This window comes from Melopsittacus undulatus, chromosome 1, assembly GCF_012275295.1.
Source record: "Melopsittacus undulatus isolate bMelUnd1 chromosome 1, bMelUnd1.mat.Z, whole genome shotgun sequence".
NCBI classification, from domain to species: domain Eukaryota; kingdom Metazoa; phylum Chordata; class Aves; order Psittaciformes; family Psittaculidae; genus Melopsittacus; species Melopsittacus undulatus.
In genome coordinates, this window is record NC_047527.1 from 53,429,469 (window position 1) to 53,449,452 (window position 19,984).

Below are 19,984 nucleotides of genomic sequence, written 5' to 3' on the forward strand. Positions count from 1 at the left end.
ATCTGAGTCATGGCAGCCAGGACTGAAATAAATGGATAGGTGACTGAAGGGCAATTTGGGAGAGAAAAAAACACACTGAGCAGAATCTCGGGTAAAGAATGTGAAATGGTAAGATTAGCTGATGGTGAAAGAAAAGGAGAAAAAGTGAGCAAGAGAAAAGTAGTGAAAGCTTGAGTGATCTGCAACAATTTAGCAAGAGAAATGAGACCAGTGGCTTAGAACTACACAATGGAAAAAGGAAAAGAAGGAAACGTGTAAAGGTCCCTCATACTTGAGTGGTTTGTTAGGATCTGGCAGTGACCTTCACCATCAAGGCTCCATCGTATCTTGGAGACCAGAAGACATACACAGCTATTGAGTGATGCAGACTAAATCATCAACCCACGGTGAGAATCTGCAGGATTAGCAAGAGGCCCACCCAAAGATACAATTTATGGAAAAATTAGTCATTGACAGACATGTAGGGGCATATTTAAAAAACCCCAAAATAATAGTTTTGAGCCAGGTTCTCACTTGGTGTAATATAGAATAGCTTCTTTGGCACTAATCTGAACTTGTATTAGCTAACATTAGTTCTGGCCAAGCAATCTCTGCATGTGAAAGTAAGAAAGAGAGACTATTGGTATTTTTTACCAGAATAGCAGTTTTCTATTTATTGGTGACATTAAAAAATTTCCACACCAACAGATAACACTGCAGTAGGAACAGCTGAACTCTCAGGCAACTTAACCAAATTCTTCAGTACCACTTTGTTATGTAGATTCCCAAAGGAACAAAATCCCCTGTGGATTCCTTCATTTCACCTCTAAGATTGGTGCCAACTTTCTCCTCTTGTTTTGAAGCATTAACAATGTTGTGAATGCCTAGAACAAGCCTGCCTGTTCTCCAGTGTATCTATTTTACAGACAATGAAATAGAGATTAAACACAGTAGGGCTGATCTGGGAAATCTACCTTTCTCTTAAGACATATCCAGCTATTTCACTAGCTATACTCATTATAAAATTCATTTCAATTGCTTTGTTATTGTCACCATTCACTTATACAGCTCTCAGCACATGAATTGTTAGGTCCTTCTGCGAAATAATGGAGAGGAGATGGCAGCCCAAACATGCAGTAATCACAGTTCAAGCCATGCAGCACAAAGAGGCATTCTGTTCATCACTGCTGCTCATATCTGAGCTCCTATCTAAACAGGAGCTACTTAAATATTCAGAAACAATGCTGACAGTAGGCTGAACAATACATCATGCTTGCTCTTCTGCCACAGATGTTCCAGTGAGAAAGCTATATAAATGGCAAAAGTTCATTTCTGCTTGTGCTGTAATTACTAGACGAACCAGCTCCTCATCTAGTCCTTTTGGGCCCAGCTCTGCTCTTCCTAGACTGGCTGTAGTGCTCTGTACCTTGAGCTTAGTATGATCAGTGTTCATACCCTGAACAACAGAGAATGAGTGAGACTGCTCGACATTTACAGGTCATGAAATGGCACACCTGCTATATATGGGTCTGTGTGAAGGAGATCTTTATTTCTTCAGCTATGCTTTCAATTTGTTGAAGATAATATGCATTAAAATGTGGAATTACTGACAAAAATGTATAGGAAAATTTTCAAAACAAGTAAGTTATTCCACAGGAGACTGTCAGGACTCATATCTCTATGAATAATACAAATATGCATTGACCATGAAGACAGGATTCATAAATTTATTATAGATTATGATGAATTGGAGCTCTGTCTAAATTGCTGAGATAGCACTGAATTATACCTATGCAGTAACAAAAAATAAGAGTCTGAAAAGTCACAAAATAAAATAATGGAATGTTATCCATGCAGTAGAAAATGTTCTTGAGGGAGAAATTAACAGAAATTAAAAATTTTTGAAGTATTAATTGAAGGAAAATACACAATACCTTCCAACAACAAAATAGAGGACATAGAAGTAAGAAAACCACATAAAAGAAGCCCAGTGAAAAATGGAACTTAATATCCTTTACTGTCTCTTCTCTCTATCTGCCTCCCTCACCTCCAGTGCCAAACATCCAATTTCACATACCCAGATCTCCTCAAAATGGGCCTTTGGATTTTCCTATCACAATAACCAGGACTATAATTTTTTAACTTGGCCAGTCTAATCACTTAAGTTTCACTGATCTGTAGGACCCTTAGGCTACATTTTGTCTTAAGAGTTCAGTACTGACATGTATGACACATGTACCAGGATACAGTTGAGAAGGAGATGATGGTCAAAAATTTCCACGGAATGAAGCTCCCACCCTTGAAACACAGATAAAAACTTGCAAGGTGATGAGTTACCAAAGAAGCTAACGATCCTTTTATTTCCATTTTTATTTAGATAGATAGGAAAATAAGGATTTCAATTCTGCAAAGAAGTTTAGACCTCAGAAACACTCACAGGAAATGCAGAAAAACCTACATCTAGTGTTACTGAGGTAATTTGCTGTTGGAAAGAAAACTTAAGCATTCTTAATCTTAGCAGATAACAAACTCATTTCCCAAGTTTTCCTTCCAAAACTACAACTGTCTGTTTGGAGTCAGGGTTCTTCAGCCACTTTCCTCAGTTTAAGACAAGCTAGCAAATGGGAGAACCTGATCAACAACAACCATAACCTGAAGTCCTAGAAGCCTTATCAGACACATACCATTTTGCAACTTTTCAGCACAGCCTGAATTACCAGTGATATGGCTGTGCAAGTACTGGCTGTTTTCAGAGACCAGGGCTTTGCACCAGCCTGGAATGGGTGGGTTAGCTTTGGCATCACTGTCTTTCCTATCTGCAAGTGCTTTTGAGGATAATACCTCAGTCCTTAACCTTATTCTGTTTACCTCCCAGTGGTGTCATTCATGACCCAGTCAATGATTATTCCAGTTAAAAGACTACAACAACTAAACAACTATAGGTTTTATGGGTTTTTTTTGTATACAAATGTATCTGTTTGTAATTCAGTATCCAAGGTGAAGTCAAGTAGCTGAAAGGCCATGTTCCTTTCCTGAAGTAGCTGAAATGCCATGTTCCAGTGTATGTCAGAAAGATGACAAATTTTGGATTCCTCCACTCTCTTATTCACTGCCTGCCAACTGGATTATCTGGGATGGCTTTCCAGTTTCCCATATTGAGCACTAGAAATTACCGAAGCAAAGAGTGAACAGCTTTTACATCCAACATGGTGATAATGTGTCTGTTGTTTTAACACCTTCTTATGATTAAAGAGCCACCTATATACGTGCTCATCCCAGAACACCATTACTCCAGTCAGACTGTTTTGTAAAGCTCTTTTTACTATGTGGATTAGTCTAAAGCTACAAACCCATACTACATAGGCTACAGTTAGAAAAATACTTTTACTTCCATAATAAATTACTTATTATGCAATTACAGGATCCCTGTGGATGCTGATTAAATCAAATAAACTTCTCCATTCAAGGAGTATAATGCATTTGTGAAGCCATAAACATGTGTTTCCATGACCTTTGCTCTGCAGAGCAGGGCCCCAGGACTTTTTATAAACAAACTAAATGCAGTTTAGGTTTTTCAGCAATAGTGTGGAAGTCCCAGGAGTATTTATTGTACAATACTTTTTTAAACTGCCAAACTGAGATAGAAAACAGGCAAGGAAACAGTACAGCCTCTGTGGCAGCTATGGCAGCTACTATTGTGGCCACGGCCAGAATGTCCATTAGCTACTTTGGGGGCTGCTTTATTAACATCCAACTTTTAAATGTATCATCTGGTACAGTATAAACACTACTGCACAAAGATATCCTCTAGTCCCAGAGATGTGTTTACTAACAGGAAGCCTCGAATCTGACCACCTAAAACCCATTCCTGCTTCAGAACACTCCTTGCTTGGTACCTACATTTAATGGTATTGTGTCTGTAAACACAAATTTGCCCATTTATTGATTTTTTATTCTACAGAGGACATGAACTAAACTCTTAACAAATTCGCGAGAACCCTAAAATTTAACCAATCAAAACTGTTACAACTAAGGACATACAAATCTCAGAATAGACTCAACTCCCATCTCTGCAAATGTACTGCATTAATTATCAGGACCTCTCCATTGTGCACTGCTAAGCTCACAAATATAAGTTCTCATGAGACTTCAGGTGCTTCCTCCTTTCAGTTGGCTCATAAATACTGTACAAATAGCCTCTTCTGCAGTATTTTGACACTTCCTCCCAGCCAGAACTAGGAAACAAACAGACAGGAGTGAGAAAATGAGATATAAGCATGAGGAAAACATGCAGTTATGTGCAGTTCACCAAGTGCTATTAACATGTTGCTTCTAGAAATTTTAACTAAGGTTCAATGGATCCCAGTGTGTCATTTTATCAATTATCCATGTATTATGTGGACATTAAAAAAGTTGTAGAGATGCAGTGATAAGTCTCATTATCAAACTTAATGTCAAGATGACACTGTGTTTTCCAAGGGTCTGAATTGCAGATGGCAGAAATGCAAATGGCAATTATATTGCATGGTAGCACTGTGATGCTCCCGAGGCAATCTGCTTGTCATGTGGTTATGCTCTGCAAAGAATCTCTGTGAAGGAAAGCCTGAAGCAACCTCCTCAGGAGTAGTGCATGAGTTCACTGACTTAAATACACTCTTGTTGCCTCTGAATTGCAATGGAGACTGAAGGACTCACCCCAACACCCAATCACATCCCAGAGCCTGTTACTTCCTGGGACCCCACAGCAGCCTTATCTAAACAGCTACAGGTATGCAGGCTTGGCACAAGGGCAGAATGGTACATCATAGTAGATGATGTTATTTATTGCTGGTGATACCAGAGAAGAACTTTCATGATATGGATTAGCTTAAAGGTGCATGGTTTGGCTTGAAGAAAGTAGACAAGAAAGAGCAAGCCACAAGGCAGACTGCATGGTCTGACCTCCTTCTGGCAATTTTAGTCAATCTTCACAAGAACTACTCTAGCCATTGCATCCCATTTCTTTAAAACCACCTGCACTTTGTGCTGCCCTGCAGTTTGCATGCCTTGGCAGAGAATTAAGATAACACTTACTATAATTATTTCTTCACCTCTAATCATAAATCATATTTCTATTCTATACCTGTGATACAGTAGCCAATTTACTAAGTGTCTTTTCTAAGTCTGTTCAAGCTGTTACTGTGCCCAAGTTTTTGGACTTCCTTTTTATTAAAAACCAAACCAAACAAAAAAAAAAAACCAACAACAAAATCAAAACAAAACCAAGTTAATAAACAGTCTGGTTTAGGAATCACCTGAGATAAACTATTTGATTCAACTACACCAGCAGAACTATAGGAATAAACTCTCTCACTCTCCCTCTAGTATCACACTGGTTTAGTACAATTGCCTCCCTACTGTGTAAGCCTGTGTATTCAATCTAGATGGAACATATCACAACATGACTGAGTTCCTGTTTTTAAGCTTGCCCTAAAAGACTTCTCCATCTTCACATCCTCCCCTTCCCCTTCAAAAAGTCTTTAGCTTTTATCTTCATAAATGAGATAATTACCTACCTGCTTCTAGGAGCAGAATATACATGTGTCTGTAGAAATGTACATATTTCTATAAATAAATATTTTGTATATGTCTATATATTGTTTTTTATGAATAATTATTTTGATAAAATAATCAAAATAACAAAATATTCTTCAGACAGACCTAGCTGCAAGTGCAAAAGCTGGAAAAGAAATTTAACTGCTACTTGGTTTATCACTAAAGGAACTGAAAGCCCTTAATGCAATATAAATGACCATATTTCTAACCTGCAGTCAATACTAAACTGTGTTAAGGTAATCATTTGTTGAATTTCCAATTTCGCAAGAAAGTGAAAAACTCCACAGTTGGTCTGTAAGTGTTGGCATGTGAGAAGTGGATTTCTCTGCTTTTTCTGCCACAGAATAGATACAAAAAGTTTCCACATGAACAATTCCCATGTCATTCAACTTAAGCTGTACAGAAATGGGACTGCCTGGCAGGAGTATGTTCTGTAAGGTCATCTTGCGTGAGATACATGTGGTGCTGACAGGGAGCTCAAGCAGGTCTACAGAAAACCAAAGGGGAACACCGCTCTCTATATGTGGATAAGAGGTGCACATGGAGGGAGGGCTGCAGACTGCAAGCCAGGATAGAAAAAGAAAAGTGGGTAACTTCAGGGGAAGACCATGCTCCATGAACTGATTGAGTGTGAGAAAATTACAGTGAATATTTCAGTAGTTGTGACATTAATGAGGTAGAAACATTTTGGAATTTAAGCAATAATCTAAAATGTAGATGACAACTGAATCACTGAAAAGAAAAATGCTTTATTAACTCTAAGTCTGGGAGATCTTAATGAAAAATTTTATCGCTGGTAGATCTCAAGTGGGGTAAAGCTTAGGTTAAAGGCCCACAGAATATTAGATGAATTTGTCAGGAATGTATCATCTGAAATAACTTTCAGTGCACTTGCAGTGTTTGATAGGAATGAATGACAGACACTTCCACAGTAAAATCTCATGTGGGAAAGAGTCATTTGTTACAGAAAAAAAGGATCAGCTATTTACTGGAAGCACACAGGGACAGATGCATTTAGAGATCCAGAGGAAATGAAAAATAAATTAATAAAGACAAGCATAGTTCTGAAGCAGGATAACAGGAAGGCAACTCATGAAATCCTGTATACAATAGATATTGTAAGAAGAGGGCCAAAGATTATTTCACTTCCCAATGTACCTATCGCACCTGAGCAAACACCAAGTGATTTCAGCACAAGACTCACTTGGCCAATATGGAAATAGTTTCATATCTTCACTTCAGAAAGCTGTCAGGCATGTAAGCCAAATGCAAAAGAGAGAGGAACTTAAAGGCAGACTGCAGTGGTTTGGCCTGAGTTGATTAAAACACTTTTTTTAGTGGAAAAGAAATAGGAAGAGCTGGGTTACGACTACAAGGCACAATTCAATACAAACTCTGAATGAGCTAGTGTGGGTATGTGAAACAGCACAGCACCTATATGGAGCAATTCCTGGACCAAGATATATACACACTGTACAATTATCCATCTTGTTAAGGACAATAAACAGCCCAATCATGGTTCTGTGGTTATCTGCAGTATTGCCTCAGCTCATACTGAAGTGGCTTGGTACTTCTCCAGTACCACCCTGAAGAGCCACAGATTACTGGGATGAACAGGAGAATGGGACATCCAATCTAAATGAGGATCCAAAAATACTCGTCATATATCATCTTGCCGAAAAATGTTTAAATAAATGTTTTCTTTCTCACAAAATATCAGAGAAATAAATGCTAGAGAGGGAAACAGTATATTGAAGCAAAAGAGCAGAACTGTAAGGGTTATAATGCAGTTATGAATACATGTACAACCTAAATTAGACATTTTCTAACCACCAGAAAAGCAAAATTACAGAACAGGGCCCTATCAGGAGCGATGGATGAAGAAAAATTGCCCTGTTTTCAAGATGGTGCTTTCTACCTTCCAGAGGGAATCGTGTGATACTGCTGCCTGCAGTAGCAGCAGACTGAATTCTGTGACCCAGGAGATTCTTTCTTGTACTGTGTTCAGTTCTACAAAAGCAAAATAATATTCCAGGATTTTCATCACCTGGTTAACACCTCTATATCTCATAATCTGGAACTGAGGACTTTTCGAAGAGCAAATCAGTAACACCACTGCAAAGCTGCCACAAGAATTTCATCATGTCATGTACCTAACCAAAGCAGTACAGGTGCACACCAAAGTTCCATGCTGAACAGGCTAACAGCATTTGGTAATACAGAAGGTATTGCACTATGTATTTTTATGTAGCTGAGACACTGCTGTAGTATAATTATATATTTGTGTTAAGACTTATCCAAAGACATGTGCATCAAACCAAGAAGCTAACGTAACTTGTAAACTTTTGACCCTTGTTAAGATGAGATACATTAGAATTGTTAGTGTGGGAGGCAGCTGGGTAAGGTCTGGCAAACTTCACCATTACAAACATCACAAGGGAAGCGATGAGAGCCTCACCTACTGTTTTTAAGCCACAAAAATAAGGTTACTAAATCCTACTTACACCATGTTCAAAGCACACTAAAATCAACTGGGTTTGCACATACTCCGGAGATCAAAACCAAAGATATACTTATAACTAACCTGAAAAGGTAAGCCAATTTAAATAGAGGTAACAATGAGAAGAAAAAAGAATAAAAGAGGTGTTATCAGGAAGCTAAAAGAAGCCAGGAAGTTATAACCCTCTCTAAGAAGTTCTTTTTCCCTCTTTATCACATAGAGTATTTTCCAAAACAGCCATCATTTGCTCTCTCTGAAGAGAAGCAAACACTGAAGAAGTTCCATATGGGAAGATGTTTAGAGAAATTAGGACCAAAAAGCCCCACATCAGTGAGAGCTAATCAAGTCAGGTGAATGTTTGATGCTGGTAAAATAAAACAGTAAATCATCTCAGGAAAAATATACCCATCACAGGCTTTATGAAAAATAGATACCATTGTAAAAAGCTCAAAGGATATCTCTGCATTTGAAGGCAAGAAAAATGGCAAGTTGCTATGAAATACAAGGACTGGGATGTCAGACCTTTCTTGGAACTGTGCTCTAAACTGAACTAATTATCCATATTATACAGGACATCCAGATAACTGATACAGTAGCAGAATTTTCCAGCCCAACAATCTCTGAATCTAATAGTGATTGTCATAATACCATCATTTAAATCAACAACAAGACTTTGCCTGAAATGCTGAAGCACTGATATTACCTGTAGCTCAGGTGACTATTGCAGAACTGTAGCTAGTTCAGGAAAAAGTAATGAAAATGACAAAAGAAATGGAAAAAAAGAACAGGGATTTCTTATCTTTAAAAGGACATATATGCAAGATAATATATTTGAGTTCCTCTATACCATCTCACTGTGTTTTATAACATGGACCTTTCATAAAATTAAGAAGTGTTAAATTTAAAGTAAAATCAGAAAGCACTTATTAAATTGTGGAAGTCCTTGCTTCACGATGCCACCAAAGCCAAGAAATTAATGAGATTTTAAAAGGGTCTGGATAATTGTATGTTTAACAAGATTATCCAGAGTAGCTGTAATTAAAAACAACATTTTTTGGAAGGGATTTGAAACCACATGTTTTAGAATTAAAGCCATTCTCTCACTAGGAGAGATCAGCATAAATTGTAATGTTAGATATGGAGAAAAAGGTATTCCCTTACTTGCTTACCGCCCTTATCCAGCAGGCAGCAAACACTTTCAGGATGAGGATACTGGTCTCAATGGGCAATTTCTAGACTAGGAAGTCCTTGGACAAGGCATGGCATATTTGTAGCTTTCAGAGTCTATCCATTCTGTTCTGTATGTATTTCAGTCACACTTGGAGACCTGGGCATAAGAGAGCTTTTGATGTACTATGTGCCCATTATAAGCATAGGACAAATAGCCAGGTTACTGTTTAGAAAGACACGGCTTAGTCACTGTTTAGCAAGACAAAGGCAACTGAGCATTTTTAATTGCTCCCATTTGTGAAGGGACACAGAAGCCCAGAGACAGATGAAGTAATGAGCTGGAGGACACTAACCAAGTTTGTGGACAAAGTGAGAGCCACACTGTTGTTTGTTTGTTTGGTTTGTTGGTTGGTTTTTCTTTTTCTTTTTTTTTTGATCCCAAACAAATCCCTGCCTTCTGCACTAAAAATAAAGGTGGGGGATCTGGGATCAAGCTTGCCTCAGATTATGGGACAACACAGAAACAGTGGTCCCATTTGCTTTCTAGAAGAGCATGGATAAGAAATGAGCTTGGATGGACAGCACAGCAAGTGCTGTGGAAGGTAGCTGTATTGAAGACTACAACTGTATATTCCAATAAAGATTAATACCTCTTCTAAGGCTTAAGTTGTGCAATCTCAGAAGGATTCCCCTCCCCACCACTGTCACAATATTAGGCAATTCATCCATAGTCAAAGAAAAAGCTACGTCCTTTCTAATACCTATCAGACTGTATATATACTGCATCTGCATTTTGGCATATAAACCACCATCTGCACCAAATCAAAAATGTCATACTTTCAGCTGCAGCTGGGAGTTAACTGTTCTTTCTTATTTTCTTCCACCTTTTACACCTTGTGACTGGCATTGTGCTGTTCAGTATTTGCAGTCCGGGCCTGTCTCCAGCTGAATTCACCTGCTTTAAATTTTCTGAGCCCTAATAAAAAACGCCTGCAGACACGTTTGCTCCAAGTGTGCAACCATTTAGGGGTGGTAATGAGTTGGACTGCAGCCTGGTATCTGGCAGACCTTCCTACTTCATGACTCACTGTTAATTAAAACCACACTCTTTGCTTATTCCTGGGATAGCATTACTTACAAATAATTGAGTCTCCCACTGCTCCCAGTTTAGTTCTGTAGAATATACTTTTCTGATGGAGATCTGTTTCCCTTAAAATTGGATGTAGTGTAATGGTGAAGGACATCAATTTTTGGACGAATTCTTGTTGTCCGTAATTTGGATTCTGGTATTTTTTCTTATTTTGAATTGCATCTCAATCCATGAGCAATCTGATCCATTGTACTCTACTGGAGGCGGCTGCCATGACAAAGTACAGCACATAACTGAGCACCACACACTGCCCTTGACTTCAGGCATTTTTCAGCATGCCCATATAAAAACTGAAATGTGGTGGATTCTAACAGAGCAATGAAAAGGTCACTTTTAGAAGTATTAATTATTTAACAGGTTTTCTTTGTAAATTTTGGAAGGAGTAGATAGATTAACCTTTCTTTTTTAATTAAGCCTGTTCCCATACTATTTCACTCTTGCCTGAAGCAAAAAGGTCTGAGAATCACTAAATGTAAATAATTTAATGCAAAAAGGTAAAGCTGCAAGACAAACTCCCTGCTTTTGCCTGGAAGTCACAATGCTGATTTCTTGATTTATAGAGCTATCTGTGGCTAGACATCTGGCAATCTGAAGTCACCTCTCTTATGGCTCTGTTGAGCCAGCTTGAATCAGTTGATGTATTCTTAACAAAATCTCATACCATGAATCTGTGATGCCTGGTAGCAGGAACTCTCAGAAAAAGCCCTTCACCTCTGGAAATGGCTTCAGAGCTGGTCTAACAAATGCAGGACTATTTCCCGTGGAGGCACAGTACCAAGCTCAACACTTCTCCTGAAGCGTTTGTTTGTAGGGCAGTTAGTGCTGCAGCTCATTATGTGTTTTTTAATTCAATGGAGTTAACAGCATTAGTAGAGAGCTGAAACAACATGCAGACACAGTCATCAGCCAGCTAACGCAGAATTCAAAGAACTGATCACTTACTTAGTTTTCCCTTTTCCAGTATTCTTTACCAAGGAAGAATTGAGAGTTATCATGGGAAACTCACACAGTTTGGACTCATTTTAGATCATGCCAATATTCTCCCAAATTCAGACACTCAGCTACATGCTCTGCATATGCATTAGGTTCCTTACAGGCAGTCCTGCCAAATACATATTCCTAGCAGATTCAGCTGCTTCTGCAGCCTCTTCCTAACTAGCAGAAATGATTCCAGGATGTTATGTGCAGACACCTAGAAAGAGAAAGCTGACATTTGGAAAAATGTGTTTAATAGGTATTTAATTTTCCACTCTCCATTTCACTCCATTTTTAAAAATCAAGCAGGTTATTCTGATGAAGATTCACCATTTCAGCTGTGAAGATCAGAATTCCTTACAGCATTGGGGATCACCTCACATGACAGAAACTATTATCTTTTTTTTTTAAATAAAAAAAATAAAATAAAAGCCTGTGGCAGAATTTTGGGTGTCACTAAATCTAAACACAGCTGCTGTGTTCACTAATACATACAGTTAACAGAGCATAAATAATCTTTGCTGGGTTTTGATGTGAAGATGTGAAATGTATTTACGCAGATTTCTATTTGCCCAGTTCAGTATTTCCTTGCAGTCAAAGTTTTCGCCTTCTCTCCCACACTTTCCCTTTGTGGAATATTCTGGCCCATGTAGTTGCACTGGTGGATTGCCTTGAGGTAGCTAGTCTAAAACCAACCCAATATAAAGCTCTGTGCTATGTAATCACTGTTAGCTTATTTTTTTCCTTTGCATTCCAGGCAAATGACTATTGCACTCTGCCTGGAAGCCAGCACCCATCTTCTCCATGAGACTGAGCTCCCTTCAGACCCAGGCTCCAGGCTCAGGCTCACCTTCGAACCATACAAAAGGTATCTGAACATCACCATCTAAATTCAGGGGAACTTAAGAATGCACTTTGGTTTTTCTTTGGAGCTTCTGCCATCAGATTACTCCTGTTTTATGCAGGTGCATGCTTTCTTTCCAGGAGATCAAGGGCTTCAAAAAATCTGTTAGAGCCCCCTTTGGCAAAATGCAACTCTTTTAAGAGAGACTGGCTGAACACAAAGCATACTAACTAGCCACACTTCTTAATCCTTCAGATGCCTCCCCTTATGTGTACAGACCCAGACTGTAGCCTGCTGCTAAATGCATTTTGCACAGCTCCAACAATAAACATATCTGAAGCTGATCAAACCAGCTTCCGGGAGACACAGCAAAACCTTGTGTATGCTCATGAGACTTAGGCCTACATATCCTCCAATGTGTAGTTAAATCTGGAGTCTTCAGACAAATCTCAGCTGCCAGGAGGGCCTTTAAGAATTACAACTGCAATTGAGCATAAAGCTCAGTCCTGATACCGATCTCTCATTTGCTAAAAACTCAAAGAGCTTCTGGCAATACCACAATCCAGACAACATGGCAATATGCAGAGAGGCTTCCCTCCCCGCCCCCAATGACACCAAAATGGGCAGCTGATCTCCCTAAATATTCACTTCAAAGTGCAATTTCTATTTGAAATAAGTTGCAACTGTGTCCTCTAAAAATGGAATTTTGAGAGTAAAGGAAGAAACATTCCACCCATATAAAAGAAGACGGAAAATGAGACCCAAGGCCCACTAGACATTCTGATAAAAAACACGTTTAGATTAGTAGTAGGAATTTCTCTGCACCCTGGGCTTAATTCCCACTGCAGCTTTTTATATTATAAAATTGCTTCTCTCTTTTTGTGGATTTTTCTGCATTCAGTATCTCTTCTATTCTTATTCCCACTAGTAAAATACACAGCAAACACACCAACACTTCCAGCTAATCCATTCCCAAAAACGATCCTCAAGATTATGCAGGATGACCACAGTTTGGTATAACTCCTTCCATGAATGTAAAACACGATTTCTCTTCCCTTCTCCTAAGAGTCTTTCTGATAACCACTCAGATGCTGCTGTTATTCTTGGGTAACAACTTTGGAAATATGGATGCTATATAAGAAACTGAGCAATGTATGTAGCAAAATGACCTCAGACTCAGCCAACAACTCTAGTGAAGAAACAACTTGTAATCAACTGTCATGATCATTTCTTAAGTCAAAATGATTTGAAAAAATCAGTACCATATCTACTACTTTTCATATTCTGCTTTGTTTTCTCAAAATAGTAACAATTGTAGCTTTTCCACTTTAAAAACAATTAAGTTTTCTGAAAGTAAATTCACTACTTAACACACACAGTCCATGTAAAACCATTTCAGAACGCATCTCAGACAGGAATGCCAAAGCTCACTCTTAGCGAAAAGCAATGCAGATAGAAATGTGTATTTGATACCATTTCCTCATTTTCAAATTGCATGTTGCACTGTGCTGCATCCTCTGTTACTGGCTTCTGAAACATGTTGCGACAGATGAGCCATATTGCCAGACTAGCAATGGACATCCCAATATCTGGTACAAATATTCTGATCACGTTGCCAGCATCTGCTCCTTTCACACTGCATGGAATGAAAAAAACACACACAAAGAGGAAATGTTTGTTATTTCCAATGACATTTTCCACTGGAACAGAAAGTTAGCTTATGGCAAAGAAAAAACAACTAAAACACAGTAATAAGAAAATTTCACAATATGAGAAATATAAAGATGATCAAGGAACTCTAGGCAGACAGGTATTTTTGCTCTCCAGAAGTACATACATATTTTAGTGATACTTAGCATTTTGAATAACCAAATTTTCAATCCATTTTGTGGACAGCAACACAGGAACGGTCTTCAAATTCAACAAGAAAGATTTCAAAAGATCCATGTGTACAAATCACAATCCCTTTACAGTCATCCTTTGCAAAGCCAACATCACTAAGGTGGCTAAACAAAGTGAAGACAGCATTCATGTCACCTATAAGTGTGCCCTTATCATTCCTGGCACACAGAGGAATAAGCAGAAAGCCTGTAGTATTTTAATATGGTTTATTATGTTAACTGTTAAAATGTTTTATTCAACCAGACCTTTTAAATACCTTTTTGGGTATTTAAGACTCATATTTAAGGACAAATATTCAAATACTAATTAAAATGCTAGGTCCCCGCCAAGAAAACATTTCTCCTCCTCTGAAGATTTGCAAGGCTGGATGATTTTTATTGTGCAGATTTAATTGTTTGGGCTGGGAAATATGACTTCATGGGTTTGGATGTGGTGTCTGAATTTGATTCACTGTTAAAACGCAGAGCTTGGATTCAGATCTAGTGGCACAATGAGCAATTTATTAAGCTGCTACATAGGCTTACTGAACTTGTAACTATTAATGAGAGGCTATAACATTAATTATTTGAAAGTGCACAGCATATACCTGCTAATCTTGACATTAACACATTTTAAATATGCAGCTCAGATTTTAATTTTACTTTAATTTTAGTTCATTTTTTTATAGGTCTTTATGTCCATAATCAGTTCTCAGAACAGATGAGGCATCTGTATAGCCCCTTGGGCACAGGTGAGTATGCTAGACTAGCTCTTCATAGCATAAACTGGTAGAAAAAACCTTGATAGGTTGTTTTATAGATGCAGAAGATCACCTCTGGCTTTTCTTTATCGTAACACTAGTAGTTTTGAAGCCTAAAAAAAGCTATTTATGAAGGACTTGCCTGCAGTTGCTGTGATTAGCTGCAGAGAGTATCTGAAGTCTCTTATGTGACTACTATACAGCCACTGTCAGGAATGTTGTTGGCCTGCTCATTTGCCCAAGATCAAATCGTACATTTACAACATTGCTGTTGAGCCAGCTTTTCCACCACTGTGTAACTTGCAAAGTAACACATGCCCGAAGTGGGAACAAGGTAAGTGACCATGGCAGAGGCTTAGAAGTAGATGAATCTTTAAGATCTCTTCCATTCCATCTCTCCCAAATAATTCTTTGATTCTGCTTGCTAGGTTTAATGTGTGTTTCAGCAGGTACAAATGAGCGCATCACAGGAAGCAGTGAGCAATATGCAGCTGTGTGAAATACTGTCCTATAGTACAGTTATGAAATGAACCCATAATTAGGGCTGAATTAGCTCAAAACAAGAGAGGGAAAATTAAATCTCTAGTTCTTCATGTTCCCATGATCACAACAAGGTGCTGCCTAAGGAAAACATCTTAAGCTTTGATGTTGCAGCTTGTAAAAGAAAGACATTGCAATCATTCAACCAGATAACTTTCTCCTCTGATGCTCTTTGCCCTTACAGATTAACCCTGAATGGTCATGCACTATACAGCAGCTGAGTAGCTTGAAAACGTTTTGCTAATTGCTTCAAGTTGTATTGAAACAGAGAAAAAAAATCAACTCATTGAAAGGCTTGCAGAAGAGTTAGACAGCAAAGTCCTTACTGGAATCCTTTCATGTTTCTTGTGCTGTGGCTTCAAACAAAGCATGTTGTAGAGTCAACTGCCATGACAGCAAAGCCAATCTGTTTAACTTTATAGAAAACACAGGCTTGACATGTGTCAGTTCAGTTTGCAGTACTGCATCCCATACTGTCACTGAAGATTAGCTAGTCAAGGCACTGAGTCTGCACTTAATCCTTTAGCAGAAAGCAGGGAAAAGTACATGTTTAATGAACCTAATTCCTAACAAGGTTTCACAATAATGAAGTAGTTTCATTCATCCTGATTGTTATGCTGAAACCTGTCCTTTAAAGCAGATTTACTAAATAAGTGTCAACAAAATCTGAATTCTTGATTCCAAAAGTATTACTAAGGCATTTTTTAGAGAGTTGTGAAAAAAACCTGAATCCAGTATTAGTGTAAGAGCAGTATACATTTGCTAGGCTCATACTGAAAAATGGATCAGATTACTTCTATGCAATACCCTGTAAGTGTGCTTTTTCTGTACACAGTTACAGAGTCCCATCTAAAATTAATTCTGCATCACTTCTGAGCTTAAAGCACAAGTCTTTCAGATCCAGCCACTCGCACACAATTTCACAGGTGGTAGCCTTCAAATACCAGCTCTTCTTAGTTGCACCAGCTTCTCCTTCCTCACACTGTACTCCTGTGGAGCCACGCTGGGTCTTCCTTCACATATCCCACTCCCCAGAACAAGGAGAGATCCCTATGGGAACACTGCCTCTATTGCAGCTCATATTTCTTTCCAAACCAAATTCCTCTGATCTTTCAAAATAAATAATTTAGCATGTTGTTGTGAAAGATGTGATGTACAGCTCAGGCTAGCAATAGAAACCACAGAGCAGGGGAAAATTCTGCACATGAATAGTTTATCCACCAAAACCAGACACAAATGTGTGCTGTCCCTGTCTCCCCATGAAAAGGAAAACAAATTGACCTCAGTGTGATAATTAAAACGGAAACAAATGATCACTTGAAAATAGGAAATGTATATTCTTCTGCAAAGCAGAATAATAAACTGCTACATTTGACCCCAAGCAATTTGCTCCTCAGTTTCTCACAGCAACAGCTAAAACAAAAATCAGTTATTCCCACTTGTTATCTCTGGCAGTACAAAAAAGAATGGTAAATACTGCAATCATTCCACAAACATTTCACACTTTATTTGCGCATTCACACATGGTCATATTTTGCATTTGATAACAGTCTGTGCATTGTGCTCTTTGCTCCAAAAGAGGCTCTCTAACGACAAAGTTAAAACAGGAAACCTATTCAGAAGATCTCTGAAAGAAACATTTTTTTTAATCCTTGCAAGAATCACTGTACAGTGAACTGGTCATAGCCCTTGATCCACTAGTGCAGCATCATTTATTCAGCTAAACTAAGGAATATACTTACAGGGCTAATTTAATTGTAATAGGTATCTTTTATTGAAGCCTATAATAACTCCACCAGAAACGTTCTGAAATATAATTACAGTGAACGGCAACTTTAGAATGCTTTTCACCCTCTTTCATTCTTTCTTACAGGATAAGGAAGAAAACAGGACAACCCACCACCCCCTCCTTTCCAGAATAACCACTTCTAACCAATCAGAATTATTCATCTTTTATTGAATACACAAAGTTTTAGTGAACACTGAAGTGTTAATACTGCCTTACCTGGCTGATTTAATTTCTTTATAATGGCAGACACATTACTTTCCTCCTTATTTCAGGCTTACAGAATAAAACCAGAAAAGCAGCAGAGCTATTAGAATTCAAATTACTTCAATAGAAAAAAAAGTAAAATATATAGTAACTCATCTGTAAAGCAATATGTATAACAATATATTAAATGTTCCACATATAGGATGAAAAACAATGGTCTTTGAACTCTAAGTATTTAATATTCTGTTGCAAACGAAAACTGGTGAAAAAAAAAACAACCAGCCTTTCTGTTTAGAAGCCAAATTAATTCAGCATCAGCAAAAGATCACAATGTTAAGTTTACGTTAAATGATAAATCAGACAATGCACCCAGATTGAAAATCCTGATTTTATATTGAATACTGGGAAAACAAAATATTCAAACTTTAGTTTTTATCATAGTTTCAAAAATTCCTCATAAGCCTTTTTCACTGCATATAATACCATCTTCTCTCCTCTCAGGAGTTTTCTATAGCACCTGTTTACTTTCTAATTAGCAATTAAAAATTAGAATTAAATTAGAAACTGCAATTAGGTAACACTGTACTAAAGTTTACAGGTGATAAACTAAGGAAGAGGTGCATAGATGCCAACACTTTCCTCTCGTTTGGTCCATGTGAAACATTTGATATTTCCAAGTCAATCTATTATTTCAGAGTGATTTGTGTATCACTGTAGATATTTACAGAACAGTCCCCATGGGCTTCATCAGCAACTGTAGTCACTTGTACTGGAGACAAATCAGACTAAAGAATCATAAACATGGGCCCCTGGAAATGTGGACTAGTATCACACAGGGGCTATGTGGTACTGTGAATGATTCCTTCATTCATCACTAGTATCCTCTCTGTGATCCAAAAAGAGTGGAAACTTCGAGGGTACCAAAGGGCAGAAATCAGACTGCCTTAGAGATGTGCTTGCTGATCCTTACTGTTGGGTCTGGGAATGGCTGCTGAGCACTGTTAGGTCTGCCTTTAGTCCTTTCCTTACCTCATGCTCACTCATAAATTGAAAATAAATTATGTTATCAAAAATAAAATGCAAACTTAGTAATATTAATATCAGTATCTACATCACTGTGCATGATCGCTCTTAATCTTCCACTGCTTTAACATGGTTGTCCTATCAGTTTATGCAGACCATGCCACATGTCTTACCCCAAATACCTGAAGTTGCACTTTGAGAGAATTTTGGTCATGCGAAGTAAAAGAGTGGGAGGAAGAGGGAAGCAAAAATGCATAGAAAACTACTTATAAAAATATTTAGCATGCACTGACCTACCCAACATACAAGTTCAAAGAGCTCCTGAAGTATTTGTAAAATCTTAATCACCACTTACAAACAAGGTCTGCATGAATTCAAAAACCAAAAGTACACTTTGCTTTCTTAGGAAAGACACCTTGAAATGAAGAACACTTTCTGTATTGCAAAAGTGCTTAACCATGAGTTAACCAAACATTTGCTTTCCAAACACTGCTATGCAGAGAGAGAGCAGCTATTTGAAACTCAATGCACATTGCCATGTTTTTGGCACTTCATTACTTGCATAAAACATTCAACATTAAGAAATTATGGATATGTGCAATATGTAAAACATTGGTTCTTTTTTAAAGCACCCACTGTTTCTTGTTGTTCACTGATCTTATAATAAAGGACAAATTCCAGCTTGCCTAGGGCAGCACACAGAAGACATAAAATCCAGCTGGGATTTTGCAGCTATCACGCAAAGTGCTCAGCTGTGCTACCGCCAGACTCGTGACAGTACAACATCCAGCTCTCTTTGCCCACGTCCCCCAGCTCCAGATGTGGAGTAGGACTGATGTTGCACAGCCAAGAGGAAGTGAGCACATTCCCCTCCACACCCATGGTGCTGTGCATGCCAGCCCACAGTGCTGTGGAAATGACAAGCCCATCCACAGCACAAATTATTTCAGGTCAAAATGGGAACGTGATCCTAGATGGAGCTGAGCCAGGATACCAGATGAGACCTAAGGACACCTCAGCTGTAAGTATATTTTGGTCTGAAATCTTCAAAAAGAATTTTCATTGTGAGTATGTACACTTTCCACTTCTCACTTATATACACATTGTATAGGGATTTGGCTAAAGAACTAATTCAGTATTCACTGATCACTGCAAGGCAGTCACAGTTAAATCTGACCATAATGCTCATAAATACTTGGTGACTGACAGCAAAGTGTTTACATAAAGGCATACAGATATCCATATGTTCCACAATATCCCTGACTAAGAGAAAGTGCTGAAAAGACTGAAGCAAGCTGTCAGTCACTGATTATTTCAAAACATATTTGCTCTCTCTTTCTGCAGCTTTCGCTGGTTGGAACATGAACAGATCATCATTTCAAACTACTTTTTATTTCATTCTATAGCCAGCATATAATATAATCACAGAAAGTAAAAGACATGTATAGATTTTCCAGTCAGCTGCAGATGAGGAGGGAATAGTATTTCCCCCAATTATAGAGAGTGACATTGCAAATTACTGTTATATTACGAAGCCAGATTACCCTCAATACAGTGTAAAGGCACATAGGCAC

General features: G+C 38.2%; 1 protein-coding gene across 1 annotated transcript in view; it reads right to left on the minus strand.

Moving 5' to 3' along the window:
* PIEZO2 (piezo type mechanosensitive ion channel component 2) overlaps positions 1 to 19,984 on the minus strand; it is a 292,868-nt gene that overhangs the window by 117,634 nt on the left and 155,250 nt on the right. The window contains exon 5 of the mRNA XM_031052912.2: positions 13,687 to 13,849. Coding sequence (XP_030908772.2) covers positions 13,687 to 13,849 — 163 coding nt within the window. The remainder of the gene's footprint in view (positions 1 to 13,686; positions 13,850 to 19,984) is intronic.